The sequence below is a fragment of the Erpetoichthys calabaricus genome, chromosome 9 (assembly GCF_900747795.2).
Source record: "Erpetoichthys calabaricus chromosome 9, fErpCal1.3, whole genome shotgun sequence".
Lineage (NCBI taxonomy): Eukaryota > Metazoa > Chordata > Cladistia > Polypteriformes > Polypteridae > Erpetoichthys > Erpetoichthys calabaricus.
In genome coordinates, this window is record NC_041402.2 from 81456454 (window position 1) to 81474479 (window position 18026).

An 18026-nucleotide genomic window follows, 5' to 3' on the forward strand; every position below is an offset into this window, starting at 1 on the left:
TGGAGTGTAGATTAGTGTGGGGCACAATAAGATTTCCAGAATCTGAGGGTTGCGGGATGTGATAAAAGCATGGACAAGTTTCTCAGCATTAGAAAAGGACAGGAAGGAGCGAACATGGGATATGTTATGGAGGTGAAATTAAGAAAGTTTCTTAATGTGATTTATGTGGGCAGAATAAGAAAGGAGGAATCAAAAATGACACCAAGATTCTTTGCAGTAGAGGCAGGTCTGATGAGATCACCGCCAAGATGGACTGGGAAAGAGCTCATTTTATTAAGTTGCACTTTAGTCCCAATTTGCAGGAGTTCAGATTTGTTACAATTTAATTTTAAAGAGTTCTGTTCCATCCAGGTGTTAATTTCATTGAGGCAGGTTGTGAGCTGAGAATGCTCTGATGAAGTTCCACTTTTAACATTGATAATAGAGTTGAGTATCGTCTGCATAAAAATGATAACCCAGTCCAAAGCTACAAATAATATGGCCAAGCGGAAGCATATAAATACAGAAGAGAAGAGGGCCGAGGACAAAGCCCTGAGGAACTCCTTGTGTGACTGGCGCTGAGCTGGATCTGCTGTCGCCAAGACTAACAAACTCTTGCCTACCAGTCAGATAGGACTTGAACCACTGGAGGGCAGTGCCAGACATACCCAGCATGTTCTCCATTCTGGACAGTAGAATGTCATGTCTCTCAGTGTCAAATGCTGCACTGAGGTCTAACAGAATTAATATGCTGATTTATCCAGAGTCTGCTGCCATAAACAAATCATTGGTTACCTGTAGCAGAGCAGTTTCACAGCTGTGCTGCGCCCTGAAACCAGACTGAAAGGGTTCCATCATATTATTAGAGGTTAAGTAATTGGTGAGTTGGGAGGCTACAACACACTCAAGAACTTTTGACAGAAAAGGTAAGTGGGAGATAGGCCGAAAATTGATAAGATTGTCAGCATCATTTTTAAAATCAGACATGCCTTGACTTTCTTGCAGCAAAATCATTTTTAACATCATCATATGATACAGTATATTCCTAGACACTTCTCTGTTAATGCTTATCATTGCAAGGCCATTGACACGGTCTTGTTTGTCCCTGTGTGATGCCCTGCTGGAATGTATGCATTGTTTACAAATTCCTAGTGGTGTAGTGACCACAGTGTCCCTGCTGCAGTGCCAGTGCTCCTGCCTTCAAGACCTCCTCTCCTCAGGCTCACTCTCTCACCTAAGGAAGAAGCCAAGTGGGCAGTGGCGATGACAGAAGGAAGCTGCCTGGATGGACCCAGTCCCTTGGCTTGTTTGTGTTTTAATTTTAAATTTAAATTTTAATTCAATTTTTAATTTATTATTTGCACTTCATGTTGTTACACTGTGGACCCTGAGCTTTGCAATTTTGTCTATCTGGTATACTTGTATATGGTTGAGATGACAATAAAGTTCACTTTGACTTTGAGTCTGGACTGCACCCAGAACAGCTGTTACTCACCCAGTGGCACCACGCTTGAAGAGGAGGAGGAGGGGACTGGGACTCAGCTGTGTGTCCTTCTGGCAGCGGCTAACTGCAGAAGTTGAAGCGGCTCTTCCTTACTGTTACGCACGCCGCAAGGCACACATTTTATATATATATATATATATATATATATATATCCTCTTTAATAAAATCCCTGTGTGCGTCCAGGTGTCCGTGTGTGTGTGTCTTCTGGTGAAGTGCGCATGCGCGGAGCATGGTGCGATGTGCGACATTACTGTCAGAGAAAGTTAAAGGCATATTACCGAAGCACACGCCTGTATTACTGCCAGAGAAAATTAAAGGTATATTACGGACGTACAAGCCAGCGGACGTACAAGACAGTATTACTGTCACAGAAAATTAAAGACACACAATACACAGCAGCAGCCCATGAAGAACGGTGAGCTCAGCAAGTAAACATCAACAAAAGAAAGGCTGAAAGACAAAGAAAAATACGACCAACAAAAAGAATGAGGTCAAAGTCCCTTGCCATTTAATATAGACTGTTCCTACTAATGTTTATGCACTACTGTTCTAGCGCCCGTTATTGTAACGGGCTTAATGTCTAGTATATATATAAATGTTTTTTTTGGCTATGTTCACTGTCTGCGGGGGCACATGCAAGCAAGTATTTCATTGTACATGCTACTTGTACACATGACAATAAAGAATTGAATTAAATTGATTTAGCGAGGAGGCTGGCTGGCATGTTGCACAAGATGCCGAGCATGCTGCCTGCACTAGTGTATGAGACAGCACACAGATTGTGCTTGCTGTGCATGGTGCAGGCAGTACAGGCATAGCTGGGTACACAACGTAAACATTTTTTTTGTTCCAGTCCGATCCACACAAATTTTTCTAAACAAAATAAAGATGGGAATTTCTACTGATGGGCTGTAGTAATCTGCCCTGACCACTAGGGGGCGCCCTAGACCCTTGCCAGGACAGCCGATGCCCAGAATCGACACTGGGGTCCAAAGTGTGTCCTGTATCTGAGCTTTCCCTTTTAATTAGCTGGTTGATTTGGTGGACCTTCTTGAAGTGATGTTACCAACCCAGCACACCACAGTGTAGGAAAGAGTTGTAGATGATGTCAAGGATGTCACTACCACTTTAGAGCACTGTCTCTTAAGAAAAAAAGCCTACTCTGCCCTTTCTGATCTAGTTCCTCTGTGTTCTGAGACCAGTCCAGCGTCTCACTTATATGGAGCCCCAAGTACTTGTAGGAGTGCGCTACATTTGCATCCACTCCCTGAATAGTGACCAGACATACAGGCTATAGATGTTCATTTTACTGTATATTTCAAATATTCTATGAAAATCATTGAAATGTTCTACAAAGTAATCTTATGTATTGGTCTAAGACACGTTAACATATAGAAATTTTCAAAAGAACTTTTAAATATATAAAATGCATTTTAATTATTGTAGTCATTGTATTTTCAGATATATTCAAATACTTATTAATCTACTTAATTTTTTAAACCCAGATGCCTTGAGGAGTGCGGCAGTAGTTGTAGAACTATGCTACCTTAATAGGTTTGGCCTCCATAAATTATGAATTCAAAGATACAAGGCCTCTGAGTATATCCTGGCACATTTGGGTTCAAGGCAGGAACCCAACCTTACATGGGCCAGGCCCGTTCATGCACACACCAGCACTCATACATGTGTTTTTAAATTCAGCAATTAACATGAGATCCATTTGTGTGGGAGGAAAACTCATGTAGACACAGGGAAAATGTACATACTCCTCAGAGACCCAAAGCGACCCTGTAGCTGTAGGCAGCAGTGCTACCATGTCAGCCTAATATATTTTCACAAACATCTAATTAATTTCAGGAAATCTGTAATGTATGTGGGCTCTACCGAGCTGTCCACAAATTTGTACTACAAGCTGCCTTACACATATTGGTTGGTTTTATATTTTCAATTACTGCTAGGGTGTTTGATTCTGTGAGTCCCAATTTCTCAATAATTAGATCCTGTATTCAAAGAATCTTGTAATGCTGTAAATAATTTCTAATCCTGTTCATGTGTATTATGCTGTTTATTATGTAAAACATCATGTGCTGGTGCCTGCTATGAAAACACTATATAAAGTGTAGATTTAATAATAAGGTTCGAAATAAGATAGAAAAGCATCTTTTGCTTTCTTACAGTTTGCATTTGCAACCCTATATTTAATTCATTTAACAGGACCTTTCCTGCTTGGCCCGCTTAGGCTGACTCAGCCAGGCTTTCTTTTAATACTTGATGCCAATCTACTCCAGTATACATTACGTTGACTGATTTATTTGACAATAAATCAGACGTTTTCCTCTGAGGAATGAACTTGTTTCGTATCAATGCCTGAGAAGATCTGATCAGTAATTTGCCTGTTCTAAACTGATTTTAGCATTGGCTACGTATTTCATTTTTTAACAAGTAGAACAAGATGTGAAAAAAAAGAGTCCGTTAATGGATAAAAGATAAAAAGTTACATGGGGTGAACGAATTGGACACATTTCCCACACTAATTTCCGAAGTCCTGCCTATTTATTAATTTCCTATTAAGGAGATTTTTAAATTTTATTTATTTATTTTTAACAAGCAGCTTCAAACCACCTGTGTGCTTCCCTCGTGTAGCTCTGCTTCCATTGCCTCGTTCACTCGGAGGATGCTTTTGTCTGACGTGCTGTTTAATGAATCGGCTAGCTACACAAACGTTTTAGCCGCAGCGGCCGCAGCAGTCCGAGGTGCTGGCTTTTCGGGGATGGACTGATGCAGATGGGTGTTGCCTTTGCTCTCGAGCGGCTACTCCAGCGGTTATAGTCAACCTGCACGTCGGCTGACTGTTTTACGGTAGTCTAATGCTACCGGTTGTAGTCTGAGGTCTAGAAAACTGCGTCGGGTTCGTTCAGCCATTGAGTTCGCTGAATGTGCCTGTGGAAGGAGTTGCTGTGCTGAACGCACTGAGGCTTAAAGGAAAGACGGGTGAGAAAAAAAATCCAAACAGAACTCCACTCACTACTCACAGGTTTGCCAGCGCCGAAGTGAAGCCAGCAGCCATGGCAAAGGAAGGCGCAGAGAAAACGGAGGAGACGGAACACATGATAGAAAAAGATGCGGGCAAGGAGCCGGAGACAGTCCTGAGCAGCGGGAATGCCAAGGAGATGCGAGCTGTAGTGCTGTCGGGCTTCGGAGGGCTCAACAAGCTCAGGGTGACCAAGAAAGCGATGCCCGAACCTCAGGAAGGGGAGGTTAAAGTCCGCGTCAAAGCCTGGTAATGTCTGCCGCTTTCATCATTTTAAGCATAACGCAGTAAACGAGACAGACAGTTTACATAGAAGCTGACTTTAAATTCAAGTTAGTTACCCAGGAACAGCGAAACTTTACTGGGGGTCACACAGACTGAATAGTAAGCAAACCGGCCTGCAAGCATGGCAAATAGTTACATTCTATGGCAGGTGGAAAAGTCGCTAAGATGCACGAATCATTCATTGTTTTATTTGAAATCGATGCTAAAAAGTGACAGAAGGTTGCTAACGTGAAACATTTAGATATTCCTTTTATAACAGTAAAACTATCAGTTTAGCAGGGCAACACAGAACTGGGTTGAAATCAAGGCATAAGAAGGATTGCACAGAAAGCGAAAAGAATTCCTCAAGGAGCTCATTTCGCTGAAAATTTTAAGCCGGGAATCATCAGAAATTTTCACCCGTTCCTTTAGGGTTATTCCGTAACCCACGAAACGGATCTGAGTAACTATACATGTGTAAAGTACGGACGACGTCTTCGCAACGTTAACGGTTTATTAGGTGTAAGACGATTCCGAGTAGTAATATGCACACTTTTATGACAAAGGACTTTATTTCATTTACAGTATGTATTTGTTTAAATTTTGCTCGTACGAAATCTGATACAAACACTAGTAGTAAAAAGTTATAAATTAACCAAATATGTATGCATCTTTAGATGATCACTCATATATGCTTTGCCTTTTAGACCCTGTATGTTAAAAACTGGGCTCAGGACATCACTGGATTTATACATTATACGTGGTTACAGCATCTCTCTCTCTGTCTCTCTATCAATCAGTCTCAATAACACTCTCAATACATAGTTTTATTTGCAAATCGATTCTTTGACTGACATGAGCATATCAAAGTGAAATGAAAGCTCATGAATGATGCAGACTATACCCTGTCTGGAGGTCTGGCGAGTGTGTGTGAGTCATCATTTACTTGCTGAATCACTTTTCTCTGGAAAGTACTATTGGCTCACGGAGAGGAAGCTGCTTGCGAACATGCCTGTCACATAGTGGCACCTGTAATATTAGAGACCCCTGTGTTTTTTATACAACTTGTCAATGTTTCATTTATGAATGGATATTAAAGTGCAAACAGCTCCTTCGTTTATTGATTTCTTGTTTATGACATGGCAAAATCTGCAAGGTTTCCTGAAAGAAAATATTCTATACAGAGATTTGTTACAATAAATATTTTAACCCTCTTACCATAAAAAGATCTCTTCAAATAGCATTTTCCAATAATCAGATATCAATTACAGGATGCCTTTTTAAATGACCTCATTTTTTTTGTATAGAAGCCGTTTTTTGAACAGCTTCTTAGTAGTATGTAGTCAATTTTTAAAGTAAAAAATTGAATTGAGTTTAAAACATAACTTGATGATTTTTTAAAGGTTATTATACAAATTACAAATACATCTGTTTACATATTTACAAATTATGCTTTAGTAGTAAAATATACACTATATATTGACCAACTTCCTACCACAGCATACAAATTTCAAAAGTATAATTTACAATATGTCCTTGATAAGATCATTCAGTTTATTAATGTTGTGAGGATGCCTTACCACTTCACAGTTAAGGTACAAAGGAAAAAATGTTTATTTTATGAGTTTATAAGATGGCTGGAGGGGTGGTTTGAACATTTAAGAAGTGAAAAATTCAATTTTAATCTTGTAGTGTTGGTTGTTTTTTGGGATGGTGTTGTAGTTAGCAGGTATAATGGCTCCTTTACAATGCATCTTTGCTAGATGTGATTCAATTGATAGGTACATTCTTTATGGAGTTTTCATGTTTTTGTCACAGTTTAAATAAAGATTATAATATTTTGATCATCTTATTATATTTGTTATGATTATGTACTTTTATGTATTTTACAATAGCTTGATGATGTTGATTATTGTTCCACTGTTTTGGATTATTAGTTGCTATGGCCCCATGCATCTTTAGGGTTGTGCCCCGCATATGTGCCTGTGTATAACATCATGGGTTGGACATAAAGTTTTTGGTGGCCAGCTTACTTAATGGTTATGAAGCATTTCTCTATTATTGTCAGAAGGTAGTTTCAAGAAGTTTCTTTTCTAGGGTTTCATTCTTCAGTTTGTGCCCCATGTTCGTCCAGACTTCAAGCCTGGCAGTCTGTGATGGTGCGGGTTGGGTCCACGCTTCCTGTTCCTTTTGGGAGACTCTTTAACCCGCCACCACTGATAGTCATAACCGAGATGAGCCGGGCAAATGAGGGCACATACGTGTAGCAAGGGGTAGGTGAAAAAGGTGCTCACTGATTTTATAAAAATAAATAGTGCAGTGCTTCAAGCGAATCTTCTTATTATCCTTGTGCAAGTGGAGGTTAAAACCAAAGTAATAAATAATCCGAATAAAACGAAGCTAACATTCATAACAGGATACAGTCCTTTAAAACTTATAAGCCTTGGTGCATTCTTCTAAAATCTACATCTCCTCTGCTTTCCCTTCATGGGAACTTACACCAGAGGAGACGTCCAACTAACAGTCACAGCCAACCTTCTTTTACAGACTTTGGGTCCCTGCTGTCCATGACTGTCCAGCAGTGTGCCGCACTACGCCATCCTTTGTTCCTTCAGTTCCCGCTGCCAATTCTCGGCCTTACACAGGAGCGAACATCCTGTCACTTCACACTCCCAGGAGATGCTCAGTGGGAATGATTCTGTGCAACCCCGGGCATCAGCCTCATGCTTCCCTAAGGGGCTCTCCTCCAGGCTGTCTGCCTCCTCTCCTATGCAATGGCTTCTCCTTATCCTGCCATGTTCAATCTCCCTCCTCTTTAACCTCCATCTCCATTCCTTTCTTTCTTTTTTCTCCATCTGAACCCCACCACTGACACACAGACTCCTCTTATATTTGGCCTGCCTAATTGGGTGCAAGTGTGATGTGCCACTCCCTCCATGGCAAGAGCGAGGCACCTGACTGACATTTGCATGTACATACATGATCAACCAGGCACCCCAACCATTCCCGGAGTGAAGTGCACTCTCACACTTTACAGGGCATGATTATTTATTTAAAATCTGCACCGCGCCACTGACCACTTATCATACATTTACTTCTGCTAATCTCTTTGTCATCCAGTGTTTTGTGATCAGATCTGTTCAGTATACTCATAACTTTTACCTTAAATGGTCTCCACCTTATTTTAGTTGGTTTAACCTTTATAGTTTGACCTTGGATGGCACGGTGGCACAGTGATTGTGTTTCTGCCTAGTAGCATTGAGACCAGGGTATGTGTCTTGAAATCTCTCTGCATGGAGTTTGCATAGTTTCCTTGTGTTCTTTGTGGGTTTCCTCACATGCAGGTTAAGAGGATTGGCGATGCTGAATTGGATCAGATGTGCGAGTGTGTTCACCCTGTGATAGACTGGCACCCTGCCTAGTGAATCCTTCCTACCTTATCCTCTTTGCCTCCATATTTCTTCAGGCAATACAGTATATAGTACTTGAAACACCATATAACATCACAAAACATCTTTGAATGAATACACACTTTTGGTAGATAACACGTAAAAGAATCCTTAATTTTATTAATTTAATGATGAAAACATACAGAGTAACAAATCGGACAAAATCTATACTAACATTCAAATGTTTGGACTCATGCAGAGATTTTCATGTTTTGATAGTAATTGATAGTTTCATCAAGCTACCATTAAACTAGTTTAAAAAATATAGCCAGGACAATACCTAAGTTGCAAATAACTATTACTTCTTGAAATAACTTAAAAATGTATATTCACATGTGACTGCAAAGCCCCATTTTAAGATTGTTTACAGAATATAACGGCACAATATTAATTTGAATAGCTGCAGAAAACCTGACTTAATGTTAGTTTAAATAAGCCTCACAATGTATTTTTGTTTCTTTTGGTTGTAAATTCAATAGTTAAAAAACATTTTGACTTCAAACCGACTTTTATACCTACTTATTTAAATGAGCTGCTTTAATTTATGTATATTGTGCCACATGAGTCACTCTCTTGCACCCGAGAGAAGACACTGAGTCCAAAGGCAACCAACTTTATTCCAATCAAAACCGGAACAGTCAGGGTATTTATTGTAACGGGAACTACCAATACACACGGACACAGCAAACGAGCAGGGACGGGGCCAGGTATTTGGCCAGGTTATAATGTTCCCCACACCACCCATCGGGCGACAGACGTGTTACGAGGGGAAGCTGTGAACTTGCAGTTGTCTCAGTGGTGCTGCGAGCCTGCAGTTGCCTTGGGGATGGATAAGCAACCCTCGACAGATGTGTCAATTGCGTTTCGGCATGCAGCACCTTTGGGGAGTGTCTTTAAAGAGCTCAAAAATCTCACTATATGTATACATATATTATTTATGTATGTAATATATATATCAGGTGCCTAATATATATATATATATATATATATATATATATATATATATATATATATATATATATATATATTATAAAATTAACAACTGAAAACTGATTGTAAAGCTTTATAATTTTGTGGAAAGAGTTTTTGTCAACAATAGTGACAAAAACTTTCACTCCAGCAGTGAACATTTAACATCTGCCACAAGGCAAATACGTTTAAAATTATGACTTTCTTTGTAAGTAAAAGGCCCCTTTATAAGATGAATTTATTTTAAAGTGTTTTGGTGTAAGAATAAAAGTATGTCATGCATGAATGAGAACGTGATGCATACCAAAGGAGCTTAATCACATGCATACATTCTTTGATGTTAATGTGATGTTTGTGAAAAATTTGACAAATAATACATCTACTTGTGTGTTTTTTCCTAAAAAAATAATGCAATATACTGAATGTAATGAGAATTTTATTTTCATTTTAAATATACAGATGAAGCCTCCATATTTCTTCAGGCAATACAGTATATAGTACTTGAAACACCATATAACATCACAAAACATCTTTGAATGAATACACACTTTTGGTAGATAACACATGTAAAAGAATCCTTAATTTTATTAATTTAATGATGAAAACATACAGAGTAACAAATCAGACAAAATCTATACTAACATTGAAATGTTTGGACTCATGCAGAGATTTTCATGTTTTGATAGTAATTGATATTTCTATCAAGCTAGCATTAAACTAGTTTAAAAAATATAGCCAGGACAATACCTAAGTTGCAAATAACTATTGCTTCTTGAAATGACTTAAAAATGTATATTCACATGTGACTGCAAAGCCCCATTTTAAGCAGCCATTACTCTAATGCCATAATGGTGAACTCTCTTAGCTGATCCTTAATTAATTATGCTCACATGCTAATTGATTACAGTAATCCCTCCTCCATCGCGGGGGTTGCGTTCCAGAGCCACCCGCGAAATAGGAAAATCCGCGAAGTAGAAACCACATGTTTATATGGTTATTTTTAGAATGTCATGCTTGGGTCACAGATTTGCGCAGAAACACAGGAGGTTGTAGAGAGACAGGAACGTTATTCAAACACTGCAAACAAACATTTGTCTCTTTTTCAAAAGTTTAAACTGTGCTCCATGACAAGACAGAGATGACAGTTCTGTCTCACAATTAAAAGAATGCAAACATATCTTCCTTTTCAAAGGAGTGCAAAGCAAGCAGTCAAAAAAAAAAATCAATACGGCTTTTTGGCTTTTAAGTATGCGAAGCACCGCCGGTACAAAGCTGTTGAAGGCGGCAGCTCACACCCCCTCTGTCAGGAGCAGGAAGAGAGAGAGAGAGAGAGATAGAGAGAGATAGCTAGAGACAGATAAAAAAAATCAATACGTGCCCTTTGAGCTTTTAAGTATGCGAAGCTCCGTGCAACATGTCCTTCAGGAAGCAGCTGCACACAGCCCCCCTGCTCACACCCCCCTACGTCAGCGCGAGAGAGAGAGAGAGAAAGTAAGTTGGGTAGCTTCTCAGCCATCTGCCAATAGCGTCCCTTGTATGAAATCAACTGGGCAAACCAACTGAGGAAGCATGTACCAGAAATTAAAAGACCTATTGTCCGCAGAAACCCGCGAAGCAGCGAAAAATCCGCGATATATATTTAAATATGCTTACATATAAAATCCGCGATGGAGTGAAGCCGCGAAAGGCGAAGCGCGATATAGCGAGGGATCACTGTATTAGAAAAACTTTTGTAATCATGTTAGTGGAGCTAAAACCTATCATTGTGTTTAAAAAGAAATGTAATTTGTCTTTCCTTGAGTTGAAATGTACTGACATTCCTAAAGTTTAATTCTGAAATTGCTTTCTCAAGAAACACATCAGTCTATTGTAGTTTTGAGAAATGCTGGCCTTAGAGGCAGAGTTTCAAGGAAAAAAGCAATTTCTGAATCTGGAAAATAAAAAGAAAAGGTTAAAATGGGCAAAAGAACACAGGCATTGGATGGTGGATGATTAGAAAAGAGTATTACAAGCAATATCTTTTCACTCTTACACATGTCACTGGTATTTGGGATGTATTAAGGAATCAAATCAGCAAGCTGAGGAACTGTTAGCTGTCGGTTTCTGAAGCTGATGTGCTTATTTTCCTATGCAGCTATGCTTATGTGCCCTCAGATTCTTTTTCAGTCCTCATTTGATCCAGTTTGATCTCTTCTATTGAAACAGTAGTGGACACATTTCTATGGGATCTTCTGTTTCTTTGCAATTTGTTGCATTTAATAACCTTAATTTCATAAAACAACAATAAACCGATCAGCGTTCCTTGAGAAAAGTTATTTTGTTGTGGCCATTTTGAAACTCAGAATTGAACTTTAGGAATGCCTATATCTTACAACTCAAAAAAACACAAGTTTCTTGCTTAATTGAACAGAAAAACAGGTTTCAGCTGTGTTAAGAAAATTACAAAGGTTTCTCTAATAGCCAATTAAGATTTAAACATTATTAGTTAAATATGAGCTAAGAGAGTTTAACATTAGTACACTTTTTATTAGTACAAGTTTTATTTCCCAGATTCAGCAATGGCTTTTTTAAAATTCTGGCTGTAAGGCCAACATTTCTCAAAACAAGGGGAAAACCTACTGCCGAGACAAACTTGAGCACAAGTTACAGCAGCACAACGTGAAGTAAGTGTGGAACAGGATTAGGGCTGTCACTGTCTACTAAACATGCAGAGGAAGAAAACAGGATGAGAGCTAATGAACTGAACCAGTTCTTCATCTGCATCCTTCACGACCTTCCCTTACAATGACATCACATCTGACAGTGACATTTCTAGCTCCCTTTCACTTGTTGGACTATCTGTCTATGCTGATCAAGTGAGGAGAGATCTGGAAAAACCCTGCGTGAACAAGGTTGTAGGGCTGGATGTAATCAGCTCCAGATCTGTGGGTTGCTTCAGCATCTGTTCTCCCTTCACCTGGGTTTGCAGTAGGTTCTCCAGCTGTGGAAAACATCCTGTGTAATCCCAGTGCCAAAGAAAGGACATTCCATTGATCCCAAGGACTTCAGACTAGTTGATCTTATTTCATGCATCATGAAGGCCTTTGAGAGGCTGCTGCTAAAACAGCTGTGACCCCATTTTCAAATTATCTGGTTCCTCTACAGTTTGCCTGTCAGTCACGGATTGGTGTGGAGGACGCTCAGATGTACATGCTCCACAGAGCCTTCACCTGGACAAAGCCGGCAACACAGTCAGGATAATATTCTTTGATTTTTCCAGTGGCTTTAACTCTATTCTGCCTCCTGGACTGGGGAAAAATCTGAAGGCTTTGCATTTTGATGCCCTCTCAGTTGTTTGGATCATGGACAGGCTGAATAATAGACAGCTGTTTGTGAGGCTTAGGATCTGTTTGTCAGTAATGGTGGTGTGTAATACAGAAGCTCCTCAGGGTGTCTCCCTTATGTTTACCCTCTACACAATAGACTTCCAGTACAATACCAACACTTGCCTCCCACAGATATTTTCAGATGATATCTCCATTATATACTGCATTAATAATGGAGACAAATTGGAATACAGGAAGGTTGTGGAGGACTTTGTCTTGTGGTGCAGGGAGAACCACCTGCAACTCAACATCAGCAAGACAAAAGAGCTGTTGGTGGACTTTCTATATGCCAAAGAGCCTCTGAGACCAGTCACCATCTGTTAGAAGAACGAGATCAACAAGTATGACAATGCCTGAGCAAACTATTAGGAAACTCTGCTCCATCACAAGGCTAACACTTGACGCACTGGAAGCTATTTTGGAAAAAAGGCAGGTGTCAGAATTGGATGCCATCATTAAATATCCCCCCCATCCTCTGCAGGAGGCCCTCTCTTAGAGCACTTTTAGCCACAGGCTCCTTCCTTCACTGTGTGCTAAGAAGCACCTCTGGGGTCTTTTCTGGCCACGTCTGTCAGGCAAATCGATGCTTCCTTACGACACCCTATACTAAATGCTGATGCTATTTAGGTTCATTTTATAATTTTAAGCTCATTTTGCAATTTTTAGACAGTATCCATCCATTATCCAACCTACTATATCCTAACTACAGGGTCACGGGGGTCTGCTGGAGCCAATCCCACCCAACACAGGGCGCAAGGCAGGAAACAAACCCCGGGCAGGGCGCCAGCCCACTGAAGGGTACACACACACACATACACACACACCAAGCACACACTAGGGACAATTAGGATCGCCAATCCACCTGACCGGCATGTCTTTGGACTGTGGGAGGAAACCGGAGCACCCAGAGGAAACCCACGCAGACATGGAGAGAACATGCAAACTCCACGTTGGGAGGACCCGGGAAGCAAACCCAGGTCTCCTTACTGCAAGGCAGCAGCACTACCAGTACGCCACCATGACACCCTTTACACAGTATACATTACCTAATTGTTTTTTTATTAATTGATTTATTGCTTGATTGAACGATTGTATTATTTGTCTTATAAGTCTGTATCCTTGTTTTTTATGTTTCTGCTGCTATATGCATCTAAATTTCCTTTTGAGATTAATAATGTTTATCGAATGTAATCTAAATCAACAATAGACTGATATGTTTTTTGAGAAAGCTATTTCATTTTGACCATTTTCAACTCAGAATTAAACTTTTTGAATGCCAATACTTTTTCACCCAGGGAAAGACAATATGAATTCCTTTTTGAACAGAATAGCAGGTTTTAGCTGTGCTTACATGACTACAAAGGTCTAATAATCAGTTATGCATTTAAACATAATTAATTAAGGATGAACTATGAGTGTTTTATCATTATGGCACTGAAGTAATGGCTGCTTAAAATTGTGATTTGCAGTCATTTGTGAATCCATATTACTAACCGAGAATGGTAAACCGGATGGCATGGACGCAGGTACACGGCGATGGGACCATGAGACATACTGCGCAGGCGCGTACAGCGCACGTCTTATAAACCGCACGCAAAGTCGTATTCACCGCGAACGAAGGAGTCACGGCCCAAAAACGAAAGAGCTCAACTGACGTGAATGAGAAATGAAGCAACAACGCGCCCATAGCTAACGACTAACGACACAGCCATACAAAAAAGAGGATTCTGCGCTGCAGCCCAGATTCAAACGGAAGAGGCTACGGCGACCCCACAGGTCCACAATGATAGTACAGAAGGCGCAGGCGTCACCGCCATATTGTGAGTGGCACTACTACGGAAGGCGCAGGCATCACCGCCATATTGTGAGTGGCACTACTGCGGAGTGAAGTTAGGAATAATGTGCTGCTTGGGATTGTACAAACCGATGAACACTTTACACCGAATTCAAACACAATACAGCTCAACGATACAAACACGAGCCCACCTAGATAAGATCAATGAACGCAGGCGCCTACAACACACGTCTGAAACTGCGGAAGCAAAGCAGGCACGGGTTCAAAACGAACGAGCTCGACTGACGGATATACAAACACGAGCCCGGCTGGATAAAATCAATGAACGCAGGCGCCTACAACGTGCGTCTGAAATGCCGCAAGCAAAGCGGGCACGGCTCCAAGACGAATGAGCTCGACTAATGTATTTCAGGATACCCAACGCCGGGGGTAGGCGAGCGAAGCGAGCAGGGGGTGGAGCCCCCCTTGTAATATTATAAATGAATAATTTCAAGCAGCAATAGCAATTTGTATTATTAATATGCTGCTGCTGGAGTATGTGAATTTCCCCTTGGGATTAATAAAGTATCTATCTATCTATCTCTCTCTCTCTCTCTCTCTCTTGGCTATATTTTTAACTTAATTTAATAGTTCTTTGATAAAACATATTAATTTCTATCAAAAACATGAAAATGTCTAGGTCAGTTTAAACTGTTGAACGCTAGTGTATATAACTCTTAGAAAGAGCACAGCTAAGTCCAGGCTGGCAGCATGACAGGGGGCTGAGTGTAAGTAACTTTTTTTAATGCCAAATAGAGTCTGATGCCAGGGAATGTTGCTGTAGGCTAGTGATTTAGGCCAAGGCTATCAACTTTATTTGTAAAAAACACAGGGGAGCCAATCAGTATGCCCGTTTGCAACTGACTTACTAGTGATCTGAATTTTACGTTGATCAAACTGCGTGCATTTTAGAAGCAGTTTGAGCTTCTCAATAAATGTAATTACAAATCTGTGAAATGTACAGATAATATGAACAAATCACATTTACTTTGATCAATTATTAAAAATAACTGATGAGTGCAGCCTTCATAATATGAATATTACAGTTAGATAAGATGCATAAGACAAACACACACTCACCCATTTAGATCCAATTAATAGAATATTTTGAAAATTTTCTGAGCAATGGTTTGCTATAAGATAAAAAAACCAAGGTTTGATAGGCTGTGAATTAGTTAAGTTAAGACACAGGCGCAGGTACAGTGCATCCGGAAAGTATTCACAGCGCATCACTTTTTCCACATTTTGTTATGTTACAGCCTTATTCCAAAATTGATTAAATTCATTTTTTTCCTCAGAATTCTACACACAACACCCCATAATGACAATTACTTGAGGTTTTTGCAAATTTATTAAAAATAAAAAACTGAGAAATCACATGTACATAAGTATTCACAGCCTTTGCTCAATACTTTGTCGATGCACCTTTGGCAGCAATTACAGCCTCAAGTCTTTTTGAATATGATGCCACAAGCTTGGCACACGTATCCTTGGCCAGTTTCACCCATTCCTCTTTGCAGCACCTCTCAAGCCCCATCAGGTTGGATGGGAAGCGTCGGTGCACAGCCATTTTAAGATCTCTCCAGAGATGTTCAATCGCATTCAAGTCTGGGCTCTGGCTGGGCCACTCAAGGACATTCACAGAGTTGTCCTGAAGCCACTCCTTTGATATCTTGGCTGTGTGCTTAGGGTTGTTGTCCTGTTGAAAGATGAACCGTCACCCCAGTCTGAGGTCAAGCGTGCTGTGGAGCAGGTTTTCATCCAGGATGTCTCTGTACATTGCTGCAGTCATCTTTCCCTTTATCCTGACTAGTCTCCCAGTCCCTGCTGCTGAAAAACATCCCCACAGCATGATGCTGCCACCACCATGCTTCACTGTAGGGATGGTATTGCCCTGGTGATGAGCGGTGCCTGGTTTCCTCCAAACGTGACGTCTGATCAGTCACACCAAAAAGATCAATCTTTGTCTCATCAGACCAGAGAATTTTTACCTTCTCATGGTCTGAGAGTCCTTCAGGTGCCTTTTGGCAAACACCAGGCGGGCTGCCATGTGCCTTTTACTAAGGAGTGACTTCCGTCTGGCCACTCTACCATGCAGGCCTGATTGGTGGATTGCTGCAGAGATGGTTGTCCTTCTGGAAGGTTCTCCTCTCTCCACAGAGGACCTCTGGAGCTCCGACAGAGTGACCATCAGGTTCTTGGTCACCTCCCTGACTAAGGCCCTTCTCCCCTGATCGCTCAGTTTAGATGGCCGGCCTGCTCTAGGAAGAGTCCTGGTGGTTTCGAACTTCTTCCATTTATGGATGATGGAGGCCACTGTGCTCATTGGGGCCTTCAAAGCAGCAGAAATGTTTCTGTAACCTTCCCCAGATTTGTGCCTTGAGACAATCCTGTCTCGGAGGTCTACAGACAATTCCTTTGACTTCATGCTTGGTTTGTGCTCTGACATGAACTATCAACTATGGGACCTTATATAGACAGGTGTGTGCCTTTCCAAATCATGTCCAATCAACTGAATTTACCACAGGTGGACTCCAATTAAGCTGCAGAAACATCTCAAGGATGATCAGGGGAAACAGGATGCACCTGAGCTCAATTTTGAGCTTCATGGCAAAGGCTGTGAATACTTATGTACATGTGCTTTCTCAATTTTTTTATTTTTAATAAATTTGCAAAAATCTCAAGCAAACTTTTTTCATGTTGTCATTATGGGGTGTTGTGTGTAGAATTCTGAGGAAAAAAATGAATTTAATCCATTTTGGAATAAGGCTGTAACATAACAAACTGTGGAAAAAGTGATGCGCTGTGAATACTTTCCAGATGCACTGTATATAGTAAATGTTTGTTACATATTTCCTTCAGTGGTTGAACTGTTTTAACTTTGTAATTTAAACATAATCTTGTGCATATGTGGAAGGACAGTCTGTGGCATTGCTGTAGTCATATCATTACTCATGAAACAACCTTTTTCTTTTTTACTGTAAACTGAGAAAATCTTGATTCACAAGTATAAGTAGACTCAATGATTGTTAGTATGAGCATTCTTACAGTTTTCATGCTTAGGTACTGATGCTGATTAATAAGAGTCTAAAGTCAAGTGGATCCTTTTTCAGGAAATAATAATGGAAATGAGGACTATATATCAACAAACTCAAGCAGTAAAAACTCATCAGCAGAAGTCAGTTCCTGCTTTTTTTCTGATCAGAAGTCTTACTTGGGTTTGACTATGAAAGGATCATGGACAAAACGCATTACTTCAATAGGCATGCTGAAGTCATGAAATCTCTCTGCAAAGTTTTCATTTTGCTTTGTTATAAACTCCAGATAATACCTACTTTCTCAGTAAGTCATGTTGCACTTGTAGTAAATACAGTAACTTTATTGCTGGAAAATTGGTCCATATTTAGGTTTAAGAACTCACAAAGAAAACATTTGTCTGCCATGAATTCCTCTTCTAACATGTGTTGGTCTTGTCTGTTGTGAGAGATGAACGTCTAAGACAGTGCTCTGCTGGTACTGGTGTTTAATTTGTCTTTTTGTAACAATTGGAGATTTCCTTATTTCATTAAAATGCGTGGATTGCTTCCAAGTATGTGAAAAAACATGAGGAAGATACCAAAGAGTCTAACCA

General features: G+C 40.2%; 1 protein-coding gene across 2 annotated transcripts in view; it reads left to right on the top strand.

The window, feature by feature from the left end:
* The first annotated feature begins 4134 nt into the window (after positions 1 to 4134).
* Positions 4135 to 18026, top strand: part of vat1l (vesicle amine transport 1-like) — a 229473-nt gene continuing 215581 nt past the window's right edge. The window contains exon 1 of one of the 2 annotated variants that reach the window (XM_051932018.1): positions 4135 to 4763. In XM_051932018.1, the coding sequence (XP_051787978.1) occupies positions 4549 to 4763 (215 nt within the window). In that variant the 5' untranslated portion in view covers positions 4135 to 4548. The remainder of the gene's footprint in view (positions 4764 to 18026) is intronic. The other variant, XM_028809815.2, reaches the window with a different exon arrangement.